General features: G+C 55.6%; 1 protein-coding gene across 6 annotated transcripts in view; it reads left to right on the top strand.

Moving 5' to 3' along the window:
* Window positions 1-22,834, top strand: part of ESRRB (estrogen related receptor beta) — a 514,135-nt gene that overhangs the window by 140,329 nt on the left and 350,972 nt on the right. For 3 of the 6 annotated variants that reach the window (XM_079128065.1, XM_079128062.1, XM_079128064.1), the window contains 4 exons: window positions 2,352-2,462; window positions 2,889-3,050; window positions 10,873-11,142; window positions 16,809-19,866. In XM_079128065.1, coding sequence (XP_078984191.1) covers window positions 2,352-2,462; window positions 2,889-3,050; window positions 10,873-11,142; window positions 16,809-17,053 — 788 coding nt within the window. In that variant the 3' untranslated portion in view covers window positions 17,054-19,866. Of the gene's footprint in view, window positions 1-2,351; window positions 2,463-2,888; window positions 3,051-10,872; window positions 11,143-16,808; window positions 19,867-22,834 lie in introns of those variants that run through there. The other 3 variants (XR_013761975.1, XM_079128063.1, XM_079128066.1) reach the window with 3 other exon arrangements.

Here is a 22,834-nt window from a genome sequence, read left to right as displayed (position 1 = left end):
ATGGGCCTGACCTTGACCATGGATCCCCTGGGCTGCAGCCGTGATGGGCTTGTGCACCGGCTCAGATTCGGAAACAGCCGGGAAGCACACCGGACGTCGGCTTGTGCATGATTAAACCCAGCAGACTCCCCCATCCCCCCCCCCTTTTTTTTTTAACAAAACAAACTGATAATTGATACATTTATTGATTGGAACCATTGACCATTCAGCTGTAAAGATCTGGAGAAGAAAATTTTAGAGGAGAGTTTACCTTTGCTTTGCCCTGGAAAGTCACCCCTTGGTGAGGAACTTGGGTAATGGCTCTTTTGTTGGCAAATGACTGATTCTCTCAACACCCCAGTGTTTCTTATTTGTAAAATAAGGATAATAGAACCTGTGTGTAGTGTGTGGGTCTCAGAGGGCAATGCATCCAGAAAGTTCCTCATGAATTATGTGACTGTCATTGTTAATGTGATTTGCCAGACAGTTGTTCACAAAGGCTGGGGAAGAGTCATAATGAGGAGAACATGAGAACAGAACAGTTCCCGTTTCCCCAGTACCCACTGTGCATAGGACGGACATGTGTGGCATGACAGACCTGGAGCAGGTCCTGAGCTGCCTCACCCTCCCTCCATCTTTCTGAAGGTCCACCTGCCTGTGTCTATGTTCAGGAGTGGATAGGGCTCCTACCAAGATGACCCCCACAGGGAAGTTACCTTTAAACACAGATCAGGGGTAGAATGCTGAGTGCACCCCCCAAAAACCTGTTCAGTGCAGTTCTGTGAGGCACCAGCTGTAAGCACAGGTCTTGGGGTGAAAAGGATGTTGCTGATGAAAATGCTGAGTGGCACCTGGCCCCAAAAAGGCAGTTCCTTCAGGTGGCCTGCAGGCCGGGTGTGCTCCAGCACTGACATTGCCTTCCAGGAGGATGTGGGGATGTGGGCAGGAGCCCTCACTTGGAAACCGAGGGGCATGGCGTCCCACCCACTCTGCTACACAGAGTTCCTTTTCTGCATTTGAAGGCATTAACCCTGCCCCTTGCATCATCGCTCTTTGCATCGGGAAGCTTCCTCTTGTCCCAGGGACTTAAACGTAGTGACTGTCAAAGAAGCAGCTAGAATGGGATCTGGATCAGCATTCCTTCCGTTTCTTCCTCCTCGTGAGCAGGCTGGCTTGCTGCCTCCCTGGAGATGCAGATGCCAAGGCAGAGGTGTGGAGAGGACAGCTCCCGCTCTGGGCCCTGTCGCTTCCCAGATCTGAGTGTGTGGGAAGGACAGGCCCTGAGGGCAAGCTGACCGAGGCTCTGGGAGGGACACTCCTGACTTCTGTAGGAAGGAGCAGAAGTCGACTTGGCCTCTCCCCTCAGAGCCAGCGACCACCTTTCCTCTGAGGACTCTGGTCTGAGTCTGGTTTTTACGTGTTTGCCAAGGCCCATTTCACAGTCAGGAAAAGAGACATTTGCAGTAGCTCAAGTCAAGGAATCCGAGAAGGCATTCTGCACCAGGCTGGCCTTCGAGAGCCGAGGCCAGAGGGCAGGAGTGGACTGCAGGCCAAGCCGGGGCCCAGGCGCCCCTGCATATCCCACTGCTCTGTCCTGCCTTCTGGTTCTCAGTGGTAGTTCATGCCTTGAGCTAACGTGATGAGTTCCACGTTGGTTAGTGGCGGGTCGAGCTTGTGTGCCCTCGGGCGGGGTACCTGCCTCAGCCTTGTGCCTCAGTGAGGGGTGCCAGTGGTTCCACGGTGTCTGGACAGCAGAGCTGGGCTGGGGCTGGCTTCTGGAAAGCTGTGTGGACTCACTGGCAGTGACGGCGGGGTGGCCCCCGTTCCTGGAGATGGATGTCCTTGTGGAGTGGCCATGATGTTGCACTGTATTTCTAGGCACTGGTTCTTCTGTGGCTGGCCAGGGTGTCCTGCCTCCCCATCGGGGGGACTCTGTAAACACGGGCTCTAGAGCCCCGTCTCAGAATGTCACGGGGCAGGATCCAGAAGCTGACAATTATAATGAGTGCCCATCAGGTGATTATTCAGTGAAAAGTCTGAAGCTCCTCTTGGCCCTTTTGAAGTACCTGTCTGCTCTTGGCTGGGAGCTCAGTTCTTGCTGGATTCAGAGAGGTCACTCCATGACTTATTCTTCCCCAGCACTGGGTAAGGGCTTCATAGAGACCCAGGCTGGAGGTTGCTTGGGAGGATTCCAGGAGGAGGCAGGACCAGGCCTGGGCCGCGGGGGTGTTTTCAGGTTGTCCAGCTCTCTGGTCTGAGGCGGGCCATCTGGGCCTGAAGAGCTGAGCCAGTGTTGAAATTCCAGAGTCAGTGCCGGCACGCCTGGTGACGTCCAGCAACCCCGGCCACTAACTCCCTTTCTTCCCCAACAGGTGTGCGCCTTGACCGAGTGCGCGGAGGCCGCCAGAAGTACAAGCGACGGCTGGACTCTGAGAGCAGCCCGTACCTGAGCCTACAGATTTCTCCACCCGCTAAAAAGCCATGTGCGTACCAGCCGCTCATCCCCCACCCCCCTTCCAGTGCGCTCCCCTGGCACTTCTGGGGTTCCATGGAGAGGGGACACTGTTGCCTGGCTCCACTCGGAAGGCCTCTCGACAGGGGGCGCCCAGAGCGAGCTGGGAATGAGGCCGCGCCCCAAGCAGCCTCGGGTCCCAGCACTGGGACCTGCCCTGCTTACCAGCCCCCCAGCTATGCTGCAGGGTCCTCCGGGAGAATTCAGAACTCCATGGAAAGCTATTTCCCAGCCACCGAGTCCCTGCCACCAGTGGCATTGTGGGTCAGCAGAGGCAGAGAGACCCAGCCACGCGTGACCTTTCCGAGGCTCTGCCCGACCCCCTTCTCGCCGTCGGGGCTCCACCTGCCCTTTCCCTCTTCCCCGGGGTTCACCCTGCCCCCTTTTGTCATTGCAGTGACCAAGATTGTCTCATACCTACTGGTGGCCGAGCCGGACAAGCTGTACGCCATGCCCCCGCCTGGTATGCCTGAGGGGGACATCAAGGCCCTGACCACGCTCTGTGACCTGGCGGACCGGGAGCTTGTGGTCATCATCGGGTGGGCCAAGCACATCCCAGGTGAGTCACGGGGCCCAGGGGAGAGTGGTGAGGGGCTCCCTCAGGTTCCCGAGGCCGTCCCGCTCCTGTGGCTCCGATGCACGGTGCCTGGCCCCGGGGGCCGGAGGTCTTTCAGCCTGCTCTTCCCATCGGGCCTGGAGAGGCGTCTGTTTGGAAGGTCCAGTGGTGTTCGTGGACTGCTGGGGCTTCTTTGGAACCATTTATCGTTCTAGGAGGGGCAGTGATTGGATTTGCAGTTGGTAATATTCAAAGAGCAGGTTCCTCAGATCCTTAAAGGACAAAGAGCAGGGTTTCCTTCTAGACCTTATTAGAACTCTGCTGGAAAGCAGCTCAAGCGAGGGATCGATTCCCTCTCTACATATTGGCAGTAGGCAGAGAGAGACAGTTAGAGGGGACCTGGGGATCGGGTTGGATTCGCAGTCTGGGTCTGCTGCTTCCTGCTGCATCCTTTGTGGGCTCTGACGTGGGAGTGAGATGAGCGTGTGGAGTGGAGCTTCGGGCACTGTGCCTGGCAAGTGCCAGTGTCAGCTGCAGGCTCGCCGTGGCCACCTGCCGGAGCCCTCTGCTGGGGCCATGAGTTAAGGGCCTCTGTGGCGTGGGAAGTATGTGCCATGTGGACCCACACCCTACTTCCCTCCATCTGCACTCGTCCCACTTTGCCTCTGGGTAAATGGCACGAGCTGAGTTTTCCTCTTCACAGACACCAGTGCCCACGTGAGTCTGCACCCCACACACTGGGACCTTCCTCTGGTGCTCTTCTTCCACCCCCGGCTTCAATGGCAAGACTCAGGGTGTGGAGGAGTCATCCTGTTACCCTTCTGGCAGCGACCCCGCTGTCGCCTCTAGTTCTAGCTGTGAGACGTGGGACAGTTTATATTCCCGTCTGCACATCCTTGCTTTGGTGTTACCGTCACAGCCCTGAAAGATGCATACAGCAGGCATGACGATATAGCAAAGGTGTCCTCGACTTCAAATGCCAACCTGCGGTTGATCGAGGTGAATCGGAGAGTCCCGCGCCCCCTTACAACCACAGCTGACAGGAGGGAACCTTCACTGAACAGGGGCTCAGAGGGAGACTGGGTGGCCCAGAGGTGCTGTTGGCTGACCCTAACTGGCAGGAAGCCTGGGGGACTCCCTGGGGGCCCTGGGCATTCTGACGTGGGCAGGTTTGCCAGGGACCTGGCTGTTGTGCCCTTGCTAAGGAGCTCAGCCTCCTGGAGATTATGCACTGAGTAGTGTTTCAATCTGCCCTGTGCTGGCTCAGCACAGATACGGGGTCAGGCCACCGCTAAGACACCTCAGCCTGGATTGCTCCACTAACCCAGGGCCAAATTGGGCACGTCTACTCCTGCCTGTCCCCATCCTCCTGTTCCTGGCCAAGCAGACACTGCATCCTGGAGGTGGCTCAGGAGTGGCGCCTGGCGGTTCCTTCCATCACCACACCCTGCAACACTCCGAGGGAGGGGAGCAGGACCCCATGCTCTGTCCCCATTCTCCTCCCATCTGGGAGGGGCAGAGCAGAGGGGTTGCGGGGACATGGAGCAGGGAGCCCGGACTCCATCCCAGCCCTGTCCTCACTGACCTTGTGCAAGATAGCGTGGTTTTTCTGAGCTTCAGTGTCCTCATCTGTGAAATGGGAATGCTAATGGGGTCCCCATGGGACTGCTAGGGGGACGCAGCTCAGGCGTGGCCACTTGGCATGGCCGTTGCCATGGTAAGGAAAGCCTCCTTCGGCTCCGTCATTTCTCCTCATCCAAAGTCGAATTCCTTTGGATTAAAAAATAAAATAAATGTAGGGGCTGCTTGTCTGACTCAAATACGAATTTCCCTGCTTGGCTTTACTCTGCATGCTGAATTACTTGTGTCTGACCTTCCAGTGTTTAAGGTGAAGTACTTGGTGCAGCCTTCTGCCCCGCATGCAGTAAGGGCAGGGGCACAGCAAGTGCCCAGTGTTTTAAACTCATCGACTGAATCCCATCCCAGAGCAGATGGCAAGCTCGTCCAAAGCCCTGAGGGGGTGCGAGGGAGAGAGAGGGAGAGAGACAGGGTGGGTAGGGAGGGTGCAAGCTGGAGGCCACCCTGAGGCCTGTGTTGACTTCTGTCCACTCTGGATCTGGGGCAGACAGAAGGAACTGGCCACTTCAGACTGCTCAGGACTTGGCTTCTGGGGAGGCTGCTGCCTTAGCAACAGGAGACCATGTCCCTTGCTTCAGAATCTTCCCGTCTCTAGTCCAAGGTCAGGCACATTAAGAGCACTACACACTTGCTTTTGTGTGCAAAAGTGAGCACTTGCTGTATGTAGGGTCTCTTACTTGCAGTTGTAGCTGAGACAAGGAATTGCCAAAGGGCCCTTTGTTTGCGGAAGATGTGCTCCAGGAAGCCCAGTGGAGACCTAAAACCATGGACAGTCCCAAATCCTGCAGAAGCTGTTTTCTCCTGGATGCCCCACGCACTGCCACAGAGTGTCAGTCACTCTGCCCTTCCGCGTCTCATGCTCTGGTGGCTCCTGTCCCTCACTGCTCTTGTCTTTGGGGCCCTTATTAAGTAAGGATTGCTCGAACAGAAGAACCACGTCAGTTGCCCTGGTAGCTTAGATGGCTCAGCGATGGATGGGTGGGTAGCATATACAGCGTGGATACGCTGGGCGGAGACTTCCTGTCCTGGGCAGAATAGAGCAGGATGGCACGAGATTTCAGCACAGGACTCAGAACGTTGTACAGTTGGGAAATCCAATCAATTGTTTATTTCTGGAAATTTCCCACTTAATGTTGTTGGACTGCAGTTGGCCTTGGGTAACTGAAACTTCAGAAAGTGAAACCTCAGATGGGAGGAGGGGCTACTGTAGACCAATTTCTGCCCCCAGGATCTCATTGGAACGAGAAGGAGCTCCCTGGGAAACTCAGGGATGATTGGCATTTGCTCAGAAGGGCAGCCATGGATCCAGGCAGTCTGAGGTTGATGTGTCAGGTGTTGGGCCGCCTGAAGGGCAAACCCACGTCTTCAGAGTGCCCGCCTCTTATTTCCTATGAGAAAGAAATCAGAACAAGAGCCAGCAGCTTTTAGTGGGCAGAGGGCAGCTCTTGATGAATTGAAGCCTCCGTACAGTATTAGCGGGTTACCCGCCCTCCCAGACGGCCTGGGCGGCCAGGCCAGGGGAGTCTTGGTGGGGCGTCGCCCCCGCCCAGCCCAGGCTGCATGTTCAGGGGCTCCCCAGAGGCCTCCTGGGGAGGGTCCCTGGGCGGCCTGCTCCCAGGTAGCTGCCGTCTGGCTGGATGAAAGATGAGCTGCCGAGTGACAGCAGCTGGTCTGAAGTGGCCCCAGATCCTATAATTACATCTCCCTTTATTACCTCTCTAATGGCCCTCCAGGGCATCAGGGACCGTCATAAATTAACAGATTATGAACTCCACTTGCCACAAATTATGTGCTTTCTTTTTTCTTTTTTTAAATTCTGGATGCTCGAAGTGCCAGATCACTGGGGGATGGGGCTTGGGCAGAGCGCCAGGGCTGTTAGATCTGATGGTGCAGATAAAGGAATTCTCTGGGGCAGTGGAGAGAGGCCCGGGACCCAGGCCCTGACCTTTTACCTGGGGCTGGCCCCACAGCAGCCCTGCTGGCCAGGGGACCTAGCCACACGCGGCCCCTCCCTCCCTGGCCCAGAATCCCTGATTGCTCCAGGAGGAGGAGACCCATCCCAGGGTAGAGAGGCAGAACTGGAGGGAGTGTTCCTGAGGGCGGGAGGACGCGTCAGCTGCTTTGGATCTTAGATAGAGGAACATGCGAGGATGTCAGATACGGGAGGCATCAAGACCGCATCAATCCGAGCACCCTCTGGACATCTTGGTGATGTGCACAACACTGCAGCCGCCCAGGGGCCCACACTCCAGCCCTGCTTTACACTCGGGGTTTGGTTCAGTTGCATAGAGTGGCGGCTGAGCAGAGTTCTCGTGTCCACCCATGAGCCCGTTTCATCTGGACCACCCCAAGGGGAAAGTGCTGCGCCTATTCCCATTTTATAGATGAGGAAGCCGAGGCCCAGCGGGGGGCTTGCCCAGGGTCATCTCAGGTAGTCAGCAAGCAAAGATCCCGACAGTCCAGCCCTGGACTCTCTGTTCCCTCTTCATGCTCTTGGATGTCCAGGCAAAGGGCTCTACCTCTTTCTTTCTAGTAGCTTCTAATGTGCTACTCACTTAACCGAAGATTGCATTCGTGTAATTACATGTATCGCTTTAGTCACATGTGGGTTGTTCTCTGTTTGGGATGTTTCAGGCAGTAATGGAATCGACCCCCTGTTGCGTTTCTTCTTGTGTGTTTGTGCGTACCTGTCTTTCTGGGAGATAAGGGCTAAGTTGAAAGGAGTATGCCTGTTGTTTTGTCTTTGATTAAACCATATTTATGACTTAACTTTATTTTTGAGCATCTTGAACTTTGACATGATAGAAAAGCCAAACGTACATCAAAAACGTGTGTGCAGGTGCCTCACCTCCATCCTGGGCCCTCCTAGAGGTGACTGCGTTTGTCTCTCGTGTTCTAGCATTTCTCTCTTCAGCTAACAGGAAGCATGTAAACTACTCAGACGTTAGGCATGGCACACATTTCCTTCCTTCCCCACGTGGGGCAGAGCAGCCTGGTACCCGATCGGCACTGTGGGGCGTCTCCCTCTTTCCAGAATGTCATGGGGGGAGGCCCACTGTCCACGCCAGCCTAGCAACCAGGTGTGGGGGCACGGCTCCCCTGGCTATGCCTGTGCCCGGGGCACAGAACTTTCCAAAAGATGCCCCCAGCTCCCACCGAAGGCCAGGTCGTTTCCTGAATCTTACACAGTGGTGGACAGGGCAGCTAAGCCTGAGTCTGAGTCCAGGGATCTAAGAGGCTCTACCCAAGTGCTTTGGGTTTATTTTCTTGTCACCTGGGGGGCCAGGCCCATAGCATTCGTCAATTCTCTCCTCCGCTTGGGAGTTGGCCCTGCTGTGCTTCGGGCCCAGTGTCTGGCCGTGGAGGACAACAGTCCAGTGTCTGTGTTCCCACAGGGGTGAGGGCCGGCCAGCACGTCGCCATTGGGCCTGTGTGTCTCGGTGTCGGGGTGTCCTTGGCACCCTCCCGCATAGCTCAGCCCCGAGTCTCCCCTTCTGCAGAGCCTCCCCAGGCCTCTCTGGGACACGGTCCTCTTGCGTGTTCTCAGAGCTGCCCACCTGCCATTGCTCTCCTATGGTCATACCTGTGTGACCGCTCGTGACCCTCGTCCATCTGGGACACCCTCTTCAGCACACACGCTTGAAGACGGGAGCGGTCCTGGCTTGAGCATACCACCTGTCCCGGTTGATCTCCCCGGGTTCCAGCAGCCTGTTGGGCCCCCAGTGAGGCACAGGCCTGGCACTTAGTAGGTGCTCCATAAATACTTGTTGACTGTCAAAGTAGCAGCCCCCTGTTACTGGTGTTCTTGTAAGCATCCTACCTGAGTGATCAGCCCGGGTCTTTCCTCCCGTGTTCCTGAGGCCTGGCTCTGGCCGGGCCCTCCCTCTCTGCCACCTTCCAGTCCAGCGGTCTATTAATCTCGCCCCTGCCCTCCTCCTCCATCCTCCCTGCCAGTCTGTCGGCTTTCAGACGCCCCTCTCAGTGCAGTCCAGCGTTTTGCCACGCACCCTCCCACGCTGGCTGATTGGTATCTGTTAATTAATGTCGCCCAGGGCCTCTCTCCCACTCAGAGACCTGATAAGGGAAATTGGATGTCCATTTCTATCTATCTTTTATTACCTCCTGACTCCCGGGCCCCCACACCTTCTCCCATGCTGGGGATCTAGACGGTGACACACACACAGCTGACCCCTCTGTGTCCCAGCCGCGTCCCAGAGGGCACATCAATCAAAGCATGCCCTGTGCTGGTGGCTGCGATCCTTTCTGCTCTTGGGTTGATCTCCCGGGTTCCAGCAGTCCACTGGTGACCCAGGGCCCAGGTTGTACAGATGGGACCAGGAAGCAGACAAGGACAGCCCACCCAGCAAGCTGGCCTGCAGCCCCAGGAGTGCCCCCAAAGGGTGCAGAGTCACATGCTGGTTGGAAAACAGGGAGAGATTGGCAGCAGACGAGAGGTGGATGGGTCAGAAGCCAAAGAGATGAGCCCTGCAAAATGGGGACACCCCAGGCCACAGGCACGGCAGGAAGAAGACAGGAGTGAGACTCCTAGGGCCATCGGGAGCGGCCGCGTGCTGGGAGTGATGCTGCGTGATGTGCATCTTTCAACCTCAGGACACCTGACATCAGCAAGTGGCAGCCAGGCAGGGCACGGTCCTGTGTCAGCAGATTCCTTCAGAGGCAGAATTGTCCCAGAAGAAAATCCCTTGATTTTGGTAGCTCATTGTGCATGGTGCCAGCGGCTTTGTGGAGACCCTTCCTCCTTCAAGTGAATCCAGCTTGTTAGTGTCAGAACTAGTCCTCCAGCCCCCAGCGGAGTTACTGCCTTGTGTGTAGCAGTTACGATGTGGGGCCAGGCATGCAGGCACATGCCTGTAATCCCAGAGACTCGGGAGGCTGAGGCATGAGGATCACAGGATCCAGCCTCAGCAACTTAGTGAGGCTCTGAACAACTTAACAAGATCCTGTCTCAAAATAGAAAATAAAGGTGGCTGGGGATGTGGCTCAGTGCTTGGGTGTCCTTGGGTTCAACCCCCGGTACCCCCCCAAAAAAAAAGGTGTGTGAGAATCGGCCATCTCTCCATCTTTCTCTCTTGCCCGCTTATAAACCAAGATGTTAGTTGACGGTGCCCATGTTAAGAGCATATGTAATGCAGTTCCAGAATGTCATCTGCATTTGACAAATGTCAACTTTCTGTTCATTGTTAATCAGATCCCAACAAATACTAAGTATGTTCTATACTCATTGTTACATTTAGACCCCACAGGAGGCAGGGACGAGGAGGCCGAGGTCTGGGGCAGTCACAGCTCCACAGGGCAGCTGCAGCTGGTGAACGGGGAGTGGGTTCAGGCTCCGGCCCAGTCGAGGGCACACTGGCAAGGCAGCAGGGTGATTCTGGAGCCGCCGCCCCCCCAACCTCTGCTCACTGTGGGGTCAGCCTCCTTGCTAGCAGGGAGAGAGAACCCCAGTGATCCCCAGCCCCCAGAACAACACGCACTGGGAGGAGAGTGATGTGCTCAGAAGGCTGAGGCAGGAGGACGGCAGACTAGAGGCCAACATGGGTAGCTGTGTAAGACCCTGACTCAGAGTGAAAAATAAATAGGAAGGGCTGCGGTCGAGTACCCTGGGCTCAATCCCGTCCCACCAGAGGAAGTGGGGCAGGGAGGGATGGCCGGGCAGCCAGCTCTGAGCCCTGTGAGACAATGTCCTGACTCTGGGGACTTGATCTCTTCCAGCCCAGACTGTGTCACTGGGGTCCCTGCACAGAAAGAGACTGCATGGAGGATCAGGTATCCCTTTAGGGCACGAAACTCCCATCTAGTTGAGCAGAGAGAAGAGCCGGGAAACTCCCTCGAGTGGGAGGGAGTCTGTACTGTGCCGTTGGCCTCTATGAATGCAGTAACTCCTGAAGTTTAAAGTGCATTTAATCAATCGAAGCACTCCTCCAGACATTTGAAGAATACCGTAGCACTAGCAAGCAAACTGATAGCCACTGCTCTGATGCCGTCTTTTCCGGGAGTTCTGGGTCCCGCTCGTTCACTCGGGAAGGACGGGGAGTCCAGTGGCTCCTGGGGTGCTCCCTGCAGCGAGCTCTGGAGGCGCCAGGGACAAAGCTTGCGCCCGCCTGCCCTCCTGCCAGCCTCTGGGAGCCTCTGGCCCCACGCCCGACCTCGCTGCCTCCTCCCACAGGTTTCTCCAGCCTCTCGCTGGGAGACCAGATGAGCCTGCTGCAGAGTGCCTGGATGGAGATCCTCATCCTGGGCATCGTGTACCGCTCCCTGCCCTACGACGACAAGCTGGTGTACGCCGAGGACTACATCATGGACGAGGAGCACTCCCGCCTGGCCGGGCTGCTGGAGCTCTACCGGGCCATCCTGCAGCTGGTGCGCAGGTACAAGAAGCTCAAGGTGGAGAAGGAGGAGTTCGTGACGCTCAAGGCCCTGGCTCTGGCTAACTCAGGTATGGGCAGGGTGGTCTGCGGCCAGGAACTTCTGCCTCGTCCCTGGGGCAGGAGGAGGGCAGCGGGAAGGTGCTGAAGTATTTGTCAGCAGAGATGGGGCCGAGCAGTGGCCTGGAGTTAAGAAGATGGTGACATCTGTGCCTGAGGACACAGATCCTGGAGGGTCGAATCCTGCCTCCCCCACGTTAGCAAGCTGTGTCACTCTGAGCCTGAGTTTCCTTGTCAATCAAATGGGGACAGTAAGTAGACCTTACCGGAAGTGGACCTTTATACATAGTTATATTGTGCTTACAACGTGCTGGACATGTAGTGAGTGCTCAGCTTGTTAAATTAGGTATGGATTTTTTTTTTTTTTTTAAGTACTGAGGATTGAACCCAGAGGCACTTGATCCCCAGCCCTTTTTTATATTTTATTTAGACAGGTCCTCACTGAGTTGCTGAGGCAGCTTTGAACTCATGATCCTCCTGCCTCAGCCTCCTGAGTCACTGGGATTACTGGCACGGGCCATTGTGCCCAGTCTGAATTTAATTCTTACTAATAGCCCTAAGAGCAAATTTTTTTTATTATTGCAACTACATTTTACAGATGTGGGAACTGAGTCTGGGAAAGGTGAAGAAGATTGTCCAGGGTCACAGAGTTACAAAATGTCAAGAGTGAGGACTGAAACCAAGGTCACCTAATTTCAAAATCAACCCAAGCTTTTATCTGCTCTTTAAATCTTTCCTTCAAATGGCCGGAACACAAGAAAATAAAACATTTCCAAATGTACAGTTTAATCTGGCATTTAAAAAGGAGGATTCCCAGGCTGGGGATGTGGCCCAGTGGCAGAGCACTTGTCTAGCACAAGGAAGGCCTTGGGTTCAGTTCCCAGCACCATCCCTCCCCGACAAAATCCCCCCAGCAAAGGAGGATTCTCCCATTTAACCGCCTGCCAACTTCTGGCTAGATTATCCAGGGTGAGGGCGGATTGGGTAATGGGGGTTGAGCTGGAATGTGTCTGTGTGCACATTGAGCCTATGCACGGTACTGTCCTGGGTGTGGGGATGCAGGAGCACACGGTCCCTGCCCGAGAGAGCCCGTGCATATAATTCTGCAGGGCAGTGGAGTGAAGCTAACCGCTCAGGTCTGGGTCACATGGACCCAAGTTCAAAGTCTGTCTCTGACACTCAACTGGCAGCAGGACCTTGCTGGGCTGTCTTGTGTGTCCAGTGGGGATATTCTGACTCCTCCTTCAGGCACTTGTGCGAGGGTTAAGGAGCAACTGGAGATACAGCACTCCACCCCGCGCCCAGCCTAGAAGAAAAGGTCAATAAACATTCATTCTTACCATTCCATGCACCTTAGAGAAACCAAGCGTTACCAGCGCTTGGAAGAGGAGGGCTGGTGGCATGCTCCGGGCAACCGACCTGTGTGCTCCGTACCTTGCGCTTTGACTGAGAGCCCCACTTGGAGGAAACTCCTTGGTACCTGCAAACTGGGGCAGTTGGTCACCCTAACAGGTGTCACCCAAACATGTTGCTTCATGGCTCAGTCAGACCCTTTGCCTGGATGTTGCCCACGTCCCCAGATGCTAGCTCCACTGCTCAGCGCCCACAGCCGCCCTCCAGACTCAGGCCTGCGGCCCGCCCCAGGCAGTTAGCTCTCAGCACCCAGGGTGGGTGCGGTAGCCAGCGGGGGGCACTGGGAGGCAGAGTGGGTCAGAGCTGCCTGGCTGGGCTCATCTGCCTCGCTTCTGCCGCACTTCCTTTCTCCTGAACGCAGGTCCTCTGCAGGTCTCTGTCCCCAGCCCCTGCCCAGGCTGTGCTCCTGGGACCCTGACCTAACACAGAGGGAAGCACTGTGTTTGGTTCGATTTCTTTTTATTAATAGTAAATGAATGCAAAATAATAATTAGCATTTTATAGGGGTTATTTATACTTTCAGAGTCCAAAATGGTAATGCATTTGGTGGGAATGCCCGTGCTGCCTTAGAGCTTTTTCTTCCTTTTTAGTGTAGTTCTGAACTGACAGAATAAGCACATAGCACTTCGGAATTCGTGGGTTGCCATCCCAGATCCCCTCCCCCAGTGCACAGTGACCTCTATCATGAACATCTTGCATCCGTGTGGCACTGTGTTACATTTAGCGAGCCAGTGTCCATGCATTATTCTTTTTTTTGGTACTGGGAATTGGACTCAGGGGTTCTTCACTACTGAGCCACACCCTGGCCCCTTTTGTATTTTATTTGGCGATGGGCTTTCGCTGAGTTGCTTAGGGCTTTGCGCCCAGCTCGCTGCATTACTCCTATCCGAAGTGCCTAACCTTCTCTGGGGCTCACTCTTGCTGTTCTCCCTTCCTGTGGCTTTGATGAACATGTAGTGTCACGTCTCCATCATGACACCATGCGGAAGACTTTCAGCCCCCTGTGCCCCACTTCTCCAGAGGGAGCATTTTGGTGAGCCTTTGAAGGGGTCTGGGTGTTCCGATGGGGAGGAGGGGGCCAAAGCAGTTAGTTATAGCAGAAAGGCGGGGAATGAGGCGTGGGGCCGGAGGCTGGTGGGGCTTGGGAGGCAAAGTCCTCCATTTTGGACTTTCCTGATTAATTGGCACCAGACGCTCACCTTGGGAGAGGTGAATGAAGAGGTAGCAGGTAGCTAATCTGTTTCCGTCTCACACGTGTACACACGCACACACACCACCTGAGGACCCACACAGGTGGCATCAAGCTTTGCCCAAGTGGCACTTGGTCACATGGGATGAGGTTCCAGACTTCTCACCCAGCTGGTAGCTAGAGGGCCATCCTGCAGCTATGCACAGGTGCGAGATTCGTGGGTTGCAGGACGACTTTGTGATGCTCAAGTCTCTGGCTGTCCGTTGCTCCTCAAAAGGCCATATTGCTTCCCCCCTGCCAGGGGCCACAGGCATTGGTGCAGCCAAGGTGGAGGATGTGCCCTTCGGGGCTGAGGGGAGCACAAGGCCCCAGCCCACCAAGCAGGCCCTCCAGATGCCGCTGGCCGGTGCTCTTCTTTATTCTTCCTTAAAAGTAATGGTTTAAAATGGTACTTTCCAAAGTACTTGTGATGAAAGATCAGTTTTTACATGTTTTCAACTGCTTGATCTGTCACAGACTGATCATTTTGAAAAATACAGCAAAAATGATTATAAAAATGAAATTTAAAAAACAGATACACAAAATATAAGCCCAATTTTCAAATTATTAGATACTATAGACGTAAAGAAGACTTATCCTGTCAAGTTGCTCTAAAGTTTCCAGACACTCTCAATTTCTATCCCTATCGAATCCCAGGCCAGTAGCAACTGGAGGGCAGTGGGGACAAGTCTGTGCGCTGTGCTCAGAACACAGGTTGGCATGGTGGACCTCAGGACCACCAGCCCCGGGTGCAGACCCTGCTTGCCGAGTGCCGAGCAATTCACCTCAGAGCAGCAGAGTCTTCCTCTGCACAGGGAAGCATCTAAGGTGCCTGTGGCTCCAGGTGCTTCTTCTCGGCTCTGCCAGGTCTAGTGCTGGCCACCTGGGGAAGAGGCAGTTGGATATGGTCCCTGACCCCAGTGGGGAGAATCCAAACATGGATAAAACCAGAAGGAAAGTCTCGACCCCAGCACAATGGAGGCCCCAGGAGATGCTTTCTGCTGGGGAGGTGGAGGAAGCTCTGCAGTGGGGCAGTCGGCACGAGGCAGGAGTGGGAAGAGTGAGCCCTGTGCACCCCACGCATCTCACACCTGCACACCACGTGCAAGGTGGCTTTCTAGACACCACCAGGCATCCAGAACCTCATCCCATGTGACTAGGCTCCCAAGGCTGGGCAGGCCTGGGTTTGAACAGGCTCAGCACAGGAGCCAGGAAAGGTGGTCTGAGAGTGAGCTGTCCCCAGCCCTGGGGATCACCCAGGTGGCCTGGAGGAGAGATGGGGCCCAGGAGACCACCGAGGGGGTCCTGGTGGCCTGCGGGTGCCACTATGAGGTTGAGCAGATGACACATGGCTGGGGTTTGGTCACTTAGCGTCTAATGCCAGGCAGAAGAGCAAAGCACTTTGGAGACAGGCCGTGGCCCCAGAGCTCAGTCCCTCGGGAGCCTGCGGTCCATCGTTCACCCCACATCCTGGCCGTCTCCAGGGCTCCCTGACAGGGAAAAAAATTCATGGCCATTGATTTTGTAATTAACAGTTTATCAATGCCATCGATACAGACTTGCTGATGGATTGTGGAGAAATTAATCTTGCAATGTTATTTTATTTCATTTTTGGTCGAAGACACCTGCCAATTTTGGCCTCCTGGGGGAAGGAGGGGAGGGTGACAGGATGAGGAGGGGAGTCCAGGCAGCCAGGGCCCAACCTCGCAGGGACCAGCCACCTTTCAATTTACATTGTACGTGGCTGTATAGGAACAGAGCCATGTTCCACCTCCCAGTTGGCAAAGGAGTCCTTGCTGCCTTGGTAACTGCAGAAGAATGCAGTTACCACTCGGTATGGCCCCAGGATTGCCCAGCCCTGCAAGAACACTCACCCCCAGACCCAGGGCCCCCTATAATGATAATAATAGCTAAATACTAGGTGCGGACTAAGTACCTGGTGATGTGCTGTTCCTGAAACCCTACCACCAGCTTATAAGTCTGCATGCCTATTTGTTCTGTACAGATAAGGAAACAATCTCAGAGAGGCTAAGCAACTTGGTCAAAGTGACACAGCATCTGAGACTCTGAAGTCCTTTCTGTCATTTTACTACTCCCAACACAGAAAGAGACTGGACCCTGGAGGACACAGGCAGAGTATAGACCCAGAGGGTTGAGAGAGTCATCAGGATCAACCTTGGGCACTGCAGTTTAGGATCATCAAGCCCAGAGTCATCAAGGAAGGTCAAAAGAAGTTTGGTTATCTTTCCCCAGTGCGTGGCTTCCCGGAGATTCCCTGTGCCTCCTTTGACTCACACGTTAGTCTAGTGCCAGCAGCACCTCCCTGCTTTGCTGAGATTTAGGTGAATTTCATTCAAACCCTCAATTTGAGGACTAAGTTCAAAGTCCTTCCTTTTTTTTTCTCCTGTTGTGCGGTGCTTGGTGCAGAGCGCACAGCGTCACACATGCCAGACAAGCGCTCTGCCTCTGAGCCACCCCAGCTCCCCCATCACTGCGCCCCAGGTGCCAGCACAGGGCGCCTGACCCACTAGCCCTTCATCTGTGTCTGCACTGAGCAACTGGAACCCTGCGGGGTCATGACTGCCCTGCAGACCAGAGGAACTGGCGGCGGCAGCGTGGTGAGGCTGACCGGGACAGTGATGGTGCCGGTGGTGCCAGTGGCCGCATGCTCCCTGGGTACACGCTTGTGACACTGTTGTCACCCTGAGGCTGGGTGACTCCTTTGACCCTTTAAGGTAGGTCTGGCCTTTCACAGATGAGGAAAACAAGGCACCGAGAAATCATAGTCACGCAGTTGGCGGGCAAGGGAGCAGGATTCTACATCCGGCTCCTCCAGCACAGGACGGTCGGGCCCAGGCTCACCCCCTGTGGCGTCAGTGTGGCTGCCTCTTGGTGGCCTCTTCCTTAGATGCAGATCTCTCACAGGGTCTGAGCCCCCCACGCCCTCTGTGGCCTTGGGCCTCTCCGCGCCCGTCCGCCAGCCTCCGGAGCTGGCCTGATGGACAGGGCCCACTCACACCTGCCTTGTGCCCGCAGATTCCATGTACATCGAGGACCTGGAGGCCGTGCAGAAGCTGCAGGACCTGCTGCACGAGGCTCTGCAGGACTACGAGCTGAGCCAGCGCCACGAGGAGCCGCGGAGGACGGGCAAGCTGCTGCTGACGCTGCCCCTGCTGCGGCAGACGGCCGCCAAGGCCGTGCAGCACTTCTACAGCGTCAAACTGCAGGGCAAAGTGCCCATGCACAAACTCTTCCTGGAGATGCTGGAGGCCAAGGTCTGACGGCCGCCCTGGACGGACAAATGGACGGACCGACCTGGAGCGCTCCACGGCCGCCAGCCTCGGCCCTGACCCCTGTATCATGGCTCTAAGCCGCCAGTGAAGGGACGTCCGCCTCCTGGCTGTGTGTGCAGACTCCTGGGTGCAGTGGGGGGGGGAAGGGCGTGGGCTCATCTGTCACCCGCTGTTTCTTCGGTATGTTTTTCCTTCTCATGGGCAGCGCTGAGGCCTGGGCCAGGGTGGACTCCCCTTGGGACTGGAGGCCACCAGAGGAAGTGGCCACTCTCCCCACTAGACCACCAGGAAGCAGTCGGGGCATTTTCCGACCCTCCTCGGCTCCAGGGCCCCGGTGGGCAGTGCTCAGGGCAGGGGCCACTTGGAGGGCAGGTCCCTGGGTCAGCAGCATCTTCTGGAGGCCCTGCCTGTGCTGAGGCCCTCAGAGTCCCCTCACGACGCTCCGCACCTTCCACAGTCCAGATGGCTGCTCCCTCCTCCTTCTCAGTCCCAGGCACACCCAGCTGGTGGCCCAGGTGCACCCCATTTCCTGGGTGCCCCACCTCGGTGCCTCCCACCTGCCTGCCACCCATCTCCCTCCTCTCCTTTCCCAGGAGGCCCCTCCCCTACCTCGAGCTCACTCCACGTCAGCCAGCACCAGTGACGCCAGGGCCCGTGGACAGGATGTGCTGGCTCGGGGAAGAGCAGAGGCCTCCCTGATTCCCTCCTCCTCCTCCCTCAGAGCAAGTCCAGACCCGAGGGAAGTCCCCATCCCAGGGTGTGGGGGCTTCTGCCTAAGGCTGGCAGTTGTGAGGAGGTCAGGGTAGAATGGGGAAAGACCCCAGCGAACTTTTGCCCAGAACAGGAAGAATCTGCAGCAAAGAGCAGGTGCAGCCCTGGAGATGGGCTTCAGGGGACCCAGCCTGCCAAGCCCTGTCTGGCTCCCAGGGCAGTAGATCCTGGAGGTAACCGTCCTGTGTATTCCACAGGGTCAGGTGCATACGGGTCACCAAGGAAGTACGGTGGTAGCTGTCCTGGCCAGCTCTGGCAGGGTCCTCAGAGTGTCTTGCTGCTGCACAGGGGACCCACCAGCACACTTTGCCAAGGACTTTCCCAGTTCTAACTGAGGATTCCGTGTCCCAAGAAGTTCCTCAGTCCCAGGCACACTCCACTCAAGTGACATCCTTGAACTCCTCACTTTGCATCTGACACCAGGTGCTTCTTCCAAGCTTTTCCATCAGAAGCAGTTGCTATTTCTGGGGAAACCAGGTGGACCTGGTGTGAACCCCCGCCCCCAGAAACTGCTGGGCCTGAGCTGCATTGGGACTTAACTGAGGCCATTAGACAGGAGAGCTGGCTAAGCCCAGCAGCTGCAGAGCATCTCTGATCCCTCTGCACAGGGAATACTAAGGATTCCAGGAGGCCCACCTTTTCTTTTGGCCTGTGGGGAATCTGAGGTCCTAAGTTGCTGGATGAGCTGAACTTGATGGTTCACGTCCTGACCTCATGCTGCCATCCGTGGGTGGGTGAGTGTGGCCACTGCAGTCACCTCTGTGGCATTAAGGAACCCAGACTGAACACCAAGCCTTTCGTGACTTAGGGCCGAGCACCAAGCCCTGACTCGGAGGCTCCTCAGCGAGGGAACTTGGGTGTGTTTTCTGCGACTGCCCAGCCCCACTGCTGCCTGCCAGAGGAGGGGCGCAGAAGGCAGCATCTCATCCCGCACCAGGCTGTCTGCACTGTGGCCGCTGTCCGAGTTCCAGGGGCTTGCGCGCACTGGCATTTGGTCCACCTTTTCTGGGGGAAAGCAGCTTGTCATGCGGCCCCTGCTTTGGAGCAGGTGCGTGTTCTCCACGTGGGCACCTTTACCTGCATCTGGTGCTTCCGCAGGTTCCCTGAGCCAGACCTTCCCAGCAGAGGGGGCTGCAGGCCTGAGGGGGGAGCTGCCGTCACAGGAAATGCCCCCTTAACCGTGGGAACTCCACCCCATGGGAAAGCCCTGGCGTGGCCTTGTGGGGAGGGTCCTGGACATCCAGAGAAGGGCAGAGGCCAACTTCTTAGGAGCCCACCCAGACCGTGGGGCCTCCACTTGGTGAGAGCGGGGACAGCGAAGAGAGTTCAGAAGACCCTGTGCCCCCAAACCACAGAATCCAAGTTTGCCCCCAAATCTGCCGTTTCTAGAAAATCTGTAAAAAGGAAACCACCCCCTCAGTTGTACGCTCATGATACAGGTCATTTGAAACCAACCAAGAAATAAAACATGAAAATCCAACCGCAGAGAAGGTGGTGCTGGCTGGGTTTTGTTTGGTTTCCTTGTCCCTGTCCTTTCTGAAGGTTCCAGATGGCACGCGTGAACTTGAGAGTATCTCCCGATTTTTGCTACATAAACGTCACTGATTTCCCAGGCTGCAGGTGGAGGACCGAGGCTCTAGAGAGCAGGGCCTCTGAGGAATGACCTGCCCCCACCCTGCGGGCCAGGGAGGCGTGGGGGTGACAAAGACCACGCAAGGGCCCAGAGCCTGTGCCCGCAGGGCAGCACCAAAGAAAAGCACCATGTGGAAAGATTGCTTTATTTTCTAATGATGATGATACGACTGGAATGGCTTCTTGAGATGTATATATTTTTAAATGGCAGTCCCTCATTGCCACATGGCCCCCTGTACATATCTCCACCCCTGTCTATGTTCTCCCAAAGACCTCCATGTAAACCACATGCCCTGGGATTCTTCACCCTGGTCCCGTGTATCTGGAATCTAATAAACAAGGAAATCCCTGTTGGAGAGTCTCTTCACCCGTTCTCTTTTCAGTCTGGCAGTTCTCTGGACAAAACTGCTGCCAGGTGTCCGCCTGATGCAGGAAAGGTCATCCGAGAGCCACCTCAGGCTCCGAGGGCTCAGGATGGGGGGGGCGGGGGTCACCTAGATCAATCTCCAGCACCACCATCGATCAATCTTCCAATCAATCAATCAAGCAGTGATCAGCAGCAAAACTCAGAGTACAACTTGAGAAGTCTGAAGCCAATCTGAGACACCCTCCTACTGCTTTATATGAGGTCTTGTTTTCATGAGTCCAGAGAAATGGGACGTTAAGATACACACGGATAATAGCAAGTGTAAGTACAAAAGGTCTTTAATGATTAAATAGTTCAATTGGATCAAAATTTCTGTTGGATCCAATGAAGCATAAGCCCTTTTAAAAAAAAATAGGCACAAAGCACACATGGACTCTTCAGATTTTGAAATGCATTTGAGTGTGACGCTCAATGGCACAGCCTGCCTGCTGGTCCAGGACATGCTCAAGATGAGAGGGAAGCAGAAAGGACCCCGAAGAGATCGAAGAGGACTGTAGCAGGATGTCTTGTTGAAAGTAAAAGATGCATGTTTATACTGGCTTATGGAGATTTATTGCCTGGGATATATCTCTATGAAATCCAGAATTGAATGTGGGGTCCGCAGAGGAAGACTGGAAATCTGAACTAACTGCTCCCTACCTGCCCCGAATCTTAGCTGTGCACACTGTGGTTTTATAGAACCAGACATATCCTCCAGGGACCCACCTTGGGCTCAAAGACTAGCAGTTGTTTTAAGTCTCATTGCAGGGAACGCCCAGACAGGCAAATCCTCTCGAACCCAGATCCGCTCTCTCCCCTTCGCTGGCCTTAGGGTGGGAGTTCACAGTTTAGCGGGGAAGACACATAAAACCAGTGATTGAAGCGGGTCTCACACCGAGACTCCACGACACACGGGAGAGGGAACGGGCAACCCAACTTGGCTTGTAGTGGCTGGGATGATGGGCATTGGTTGTCCAGGGACATCAGCCTTGGAGAAGCAGGTCAGGGCTGGGAGCTGAAGGAGTCGGGGGAGCCTGGTGAGACTGGGGAAGTGTATTTCAGGAAGAGGGAGAGGGAGGGGGAGGGGGGAGGGAGAGAGACAGATGTTCCAGGCTTGCTCGGGAAATCTCGGTTGGTTGGTGGCTGAGAGTGCAGAAAAAGAGAAGGCTGGACATTGGAGGGGACAGATCATGCTGAACTTCGTCAACCTTGTTGAGGATGTTGCTCAACAATGGGAAACCCTGCAGGGTTCTCAGCAGGGGCTGACATGCTGAGATTGGCCAGGACTGGGGTGCAGGTGAGCTTTGGGTCCAGACTGGTACAGACTCAGGAGTCTCTGCCAATGTCCCGACCTGCACAATGCAGCTGACTGCACGGGCACATGAGCAGCACTAGAGGGATGCTTGCTGTATGCCGCCACCTCCCGCGGCACCCTGGCATGCCTCACCAGGAGCCTGAAGACCCACTGAGGCTAACCTACTTGCTTATGGTTACAGCGATCAGATTTGAATCCAGATCGCCATGAGTTCAACTTGAGTCTTTTTTCTTAATCTCCACGCCATGTGTCTGGTTAGTCCTCCACGGGGTCAGGTGCACAGCAGTGTCTCAGTGAAGGTCTCCGCCTTCCCGTCCTCCTCCCACCGCGAGGCAGTATGTGACTCCACAGGAGCCCCTCCGGCCACAGCCACAGGTCTGCTCTCGTTCCTTGCCAGGGTCAGCTCGGGACCTTCCCACCAGGGCAGGAAGGGACATGAACACGCCTTTGCTGGAGGCTTTCCAGGTGCCTCGCGGCTTCTGTGTGCCAGGGCCATGGGGCCACTGGAGGAGGGATGGCTGTGTCCACTCGGTGGCTAAGTGACTTCACCCAGAGTCACACCCCATGTAAGTAACTGAACTACAATGCTGCTGCTGGCCTTCAGACCACAGGACCTGGAACCAAATCCAGGGGTTTCCAAACTTGCTCCTTCCTCCTTTGGAGAGAAAAAAAATATTCAGCCTAATTTTATGGGACAATAATGTGTGACATTTTTATCATCAGTCTAAAGATCTCCTGGAGTAAGGCTTAGATTCATCTAGAGGAAGCCTCCACTGTATGATATCAGAGATCAGAACTCAGAAACGGTCCCCGGCTCCAGACAAAGCCCAGTGGCTTGTGCCTGGAAAAGTGCAGATGGATAGGGCTGGTCACAGGTGTCTTGCAGTGGGGAGGACAGCAGCGTGGGGTAAGGAGGAGGGCTGGGGGATCCTGGCCAGGACGCGTCCTTCTTTGCCCTATGTCCCAGGCAACCTCCTGCTCCACACTGAGGTCACTGCAATGGGGTGGGTGTGGGGGCTACGAGAGGAGAGGGACCCAGGACAGTCGTGGAATGTACTGCCCAAAGAAAAGCGAAATTGACTCAGAGGAAATGTTCTTGGAAGGAGACAAAGCTCCCCCGGCTTCCTCTGGAAATTGCTTTGTTTAATATGCAAAGTGCAGATGTGTTTAGATGACATCCCGGCATCCATCACCCTATGCAAATGCCGACCCTGGGGAAGAGCAGCCCCTGTAAGTCACTCGATCCCCTAATCGGGAGTACGTGGGTGATGGTGGGCCAGGGAAACAGCTCAGGGGTGGGTGGACGTTTGCCACATGGGAGGCTTGATAAGCTGGCCCCAGGTCCACAAGGTGCCCAGCTGCGGGGGCCTCTGGCTCCCGTACCACCCCACAGGCTGGCTGCTTGGATACAGGCAGCAGCTGCTGCTAGAGGCCTTGGAAGGACAGAGCTCCCAACCAGGTGCTGCTGGACTCAGGGACAGGGACTCTGGGGAAGGGCACAGAGGCCCCTTTCCCGGACCCTCCATCCCAGGGCACATGGTGAAGGGGTACCTTGCTGGGTCGGGACGGGCTCCTACACCCAAGCCTGCCATCTGACATCTGGGTCAGTCCCCAAGCCCCGATGGCCTCCGGTGACAAAACCACA

The sequence above is a fragment of the Sciurus vulgaris genome (assembly GCF_902686455.1).
Source record: "Sciurus vulgaris genome assembly, chromosome: 2".
NCBI lineage: Eukaryota > Metazoa > Chordata > Mammalia > Rodentia > Sciuridae > Sciurus > Sciurus vulgaris.
The sequence above is the reverse complement of the archived record's forward strand: the minus strand, read 5'-3'. Positions and strand labels throughout refer to the sequence as shown.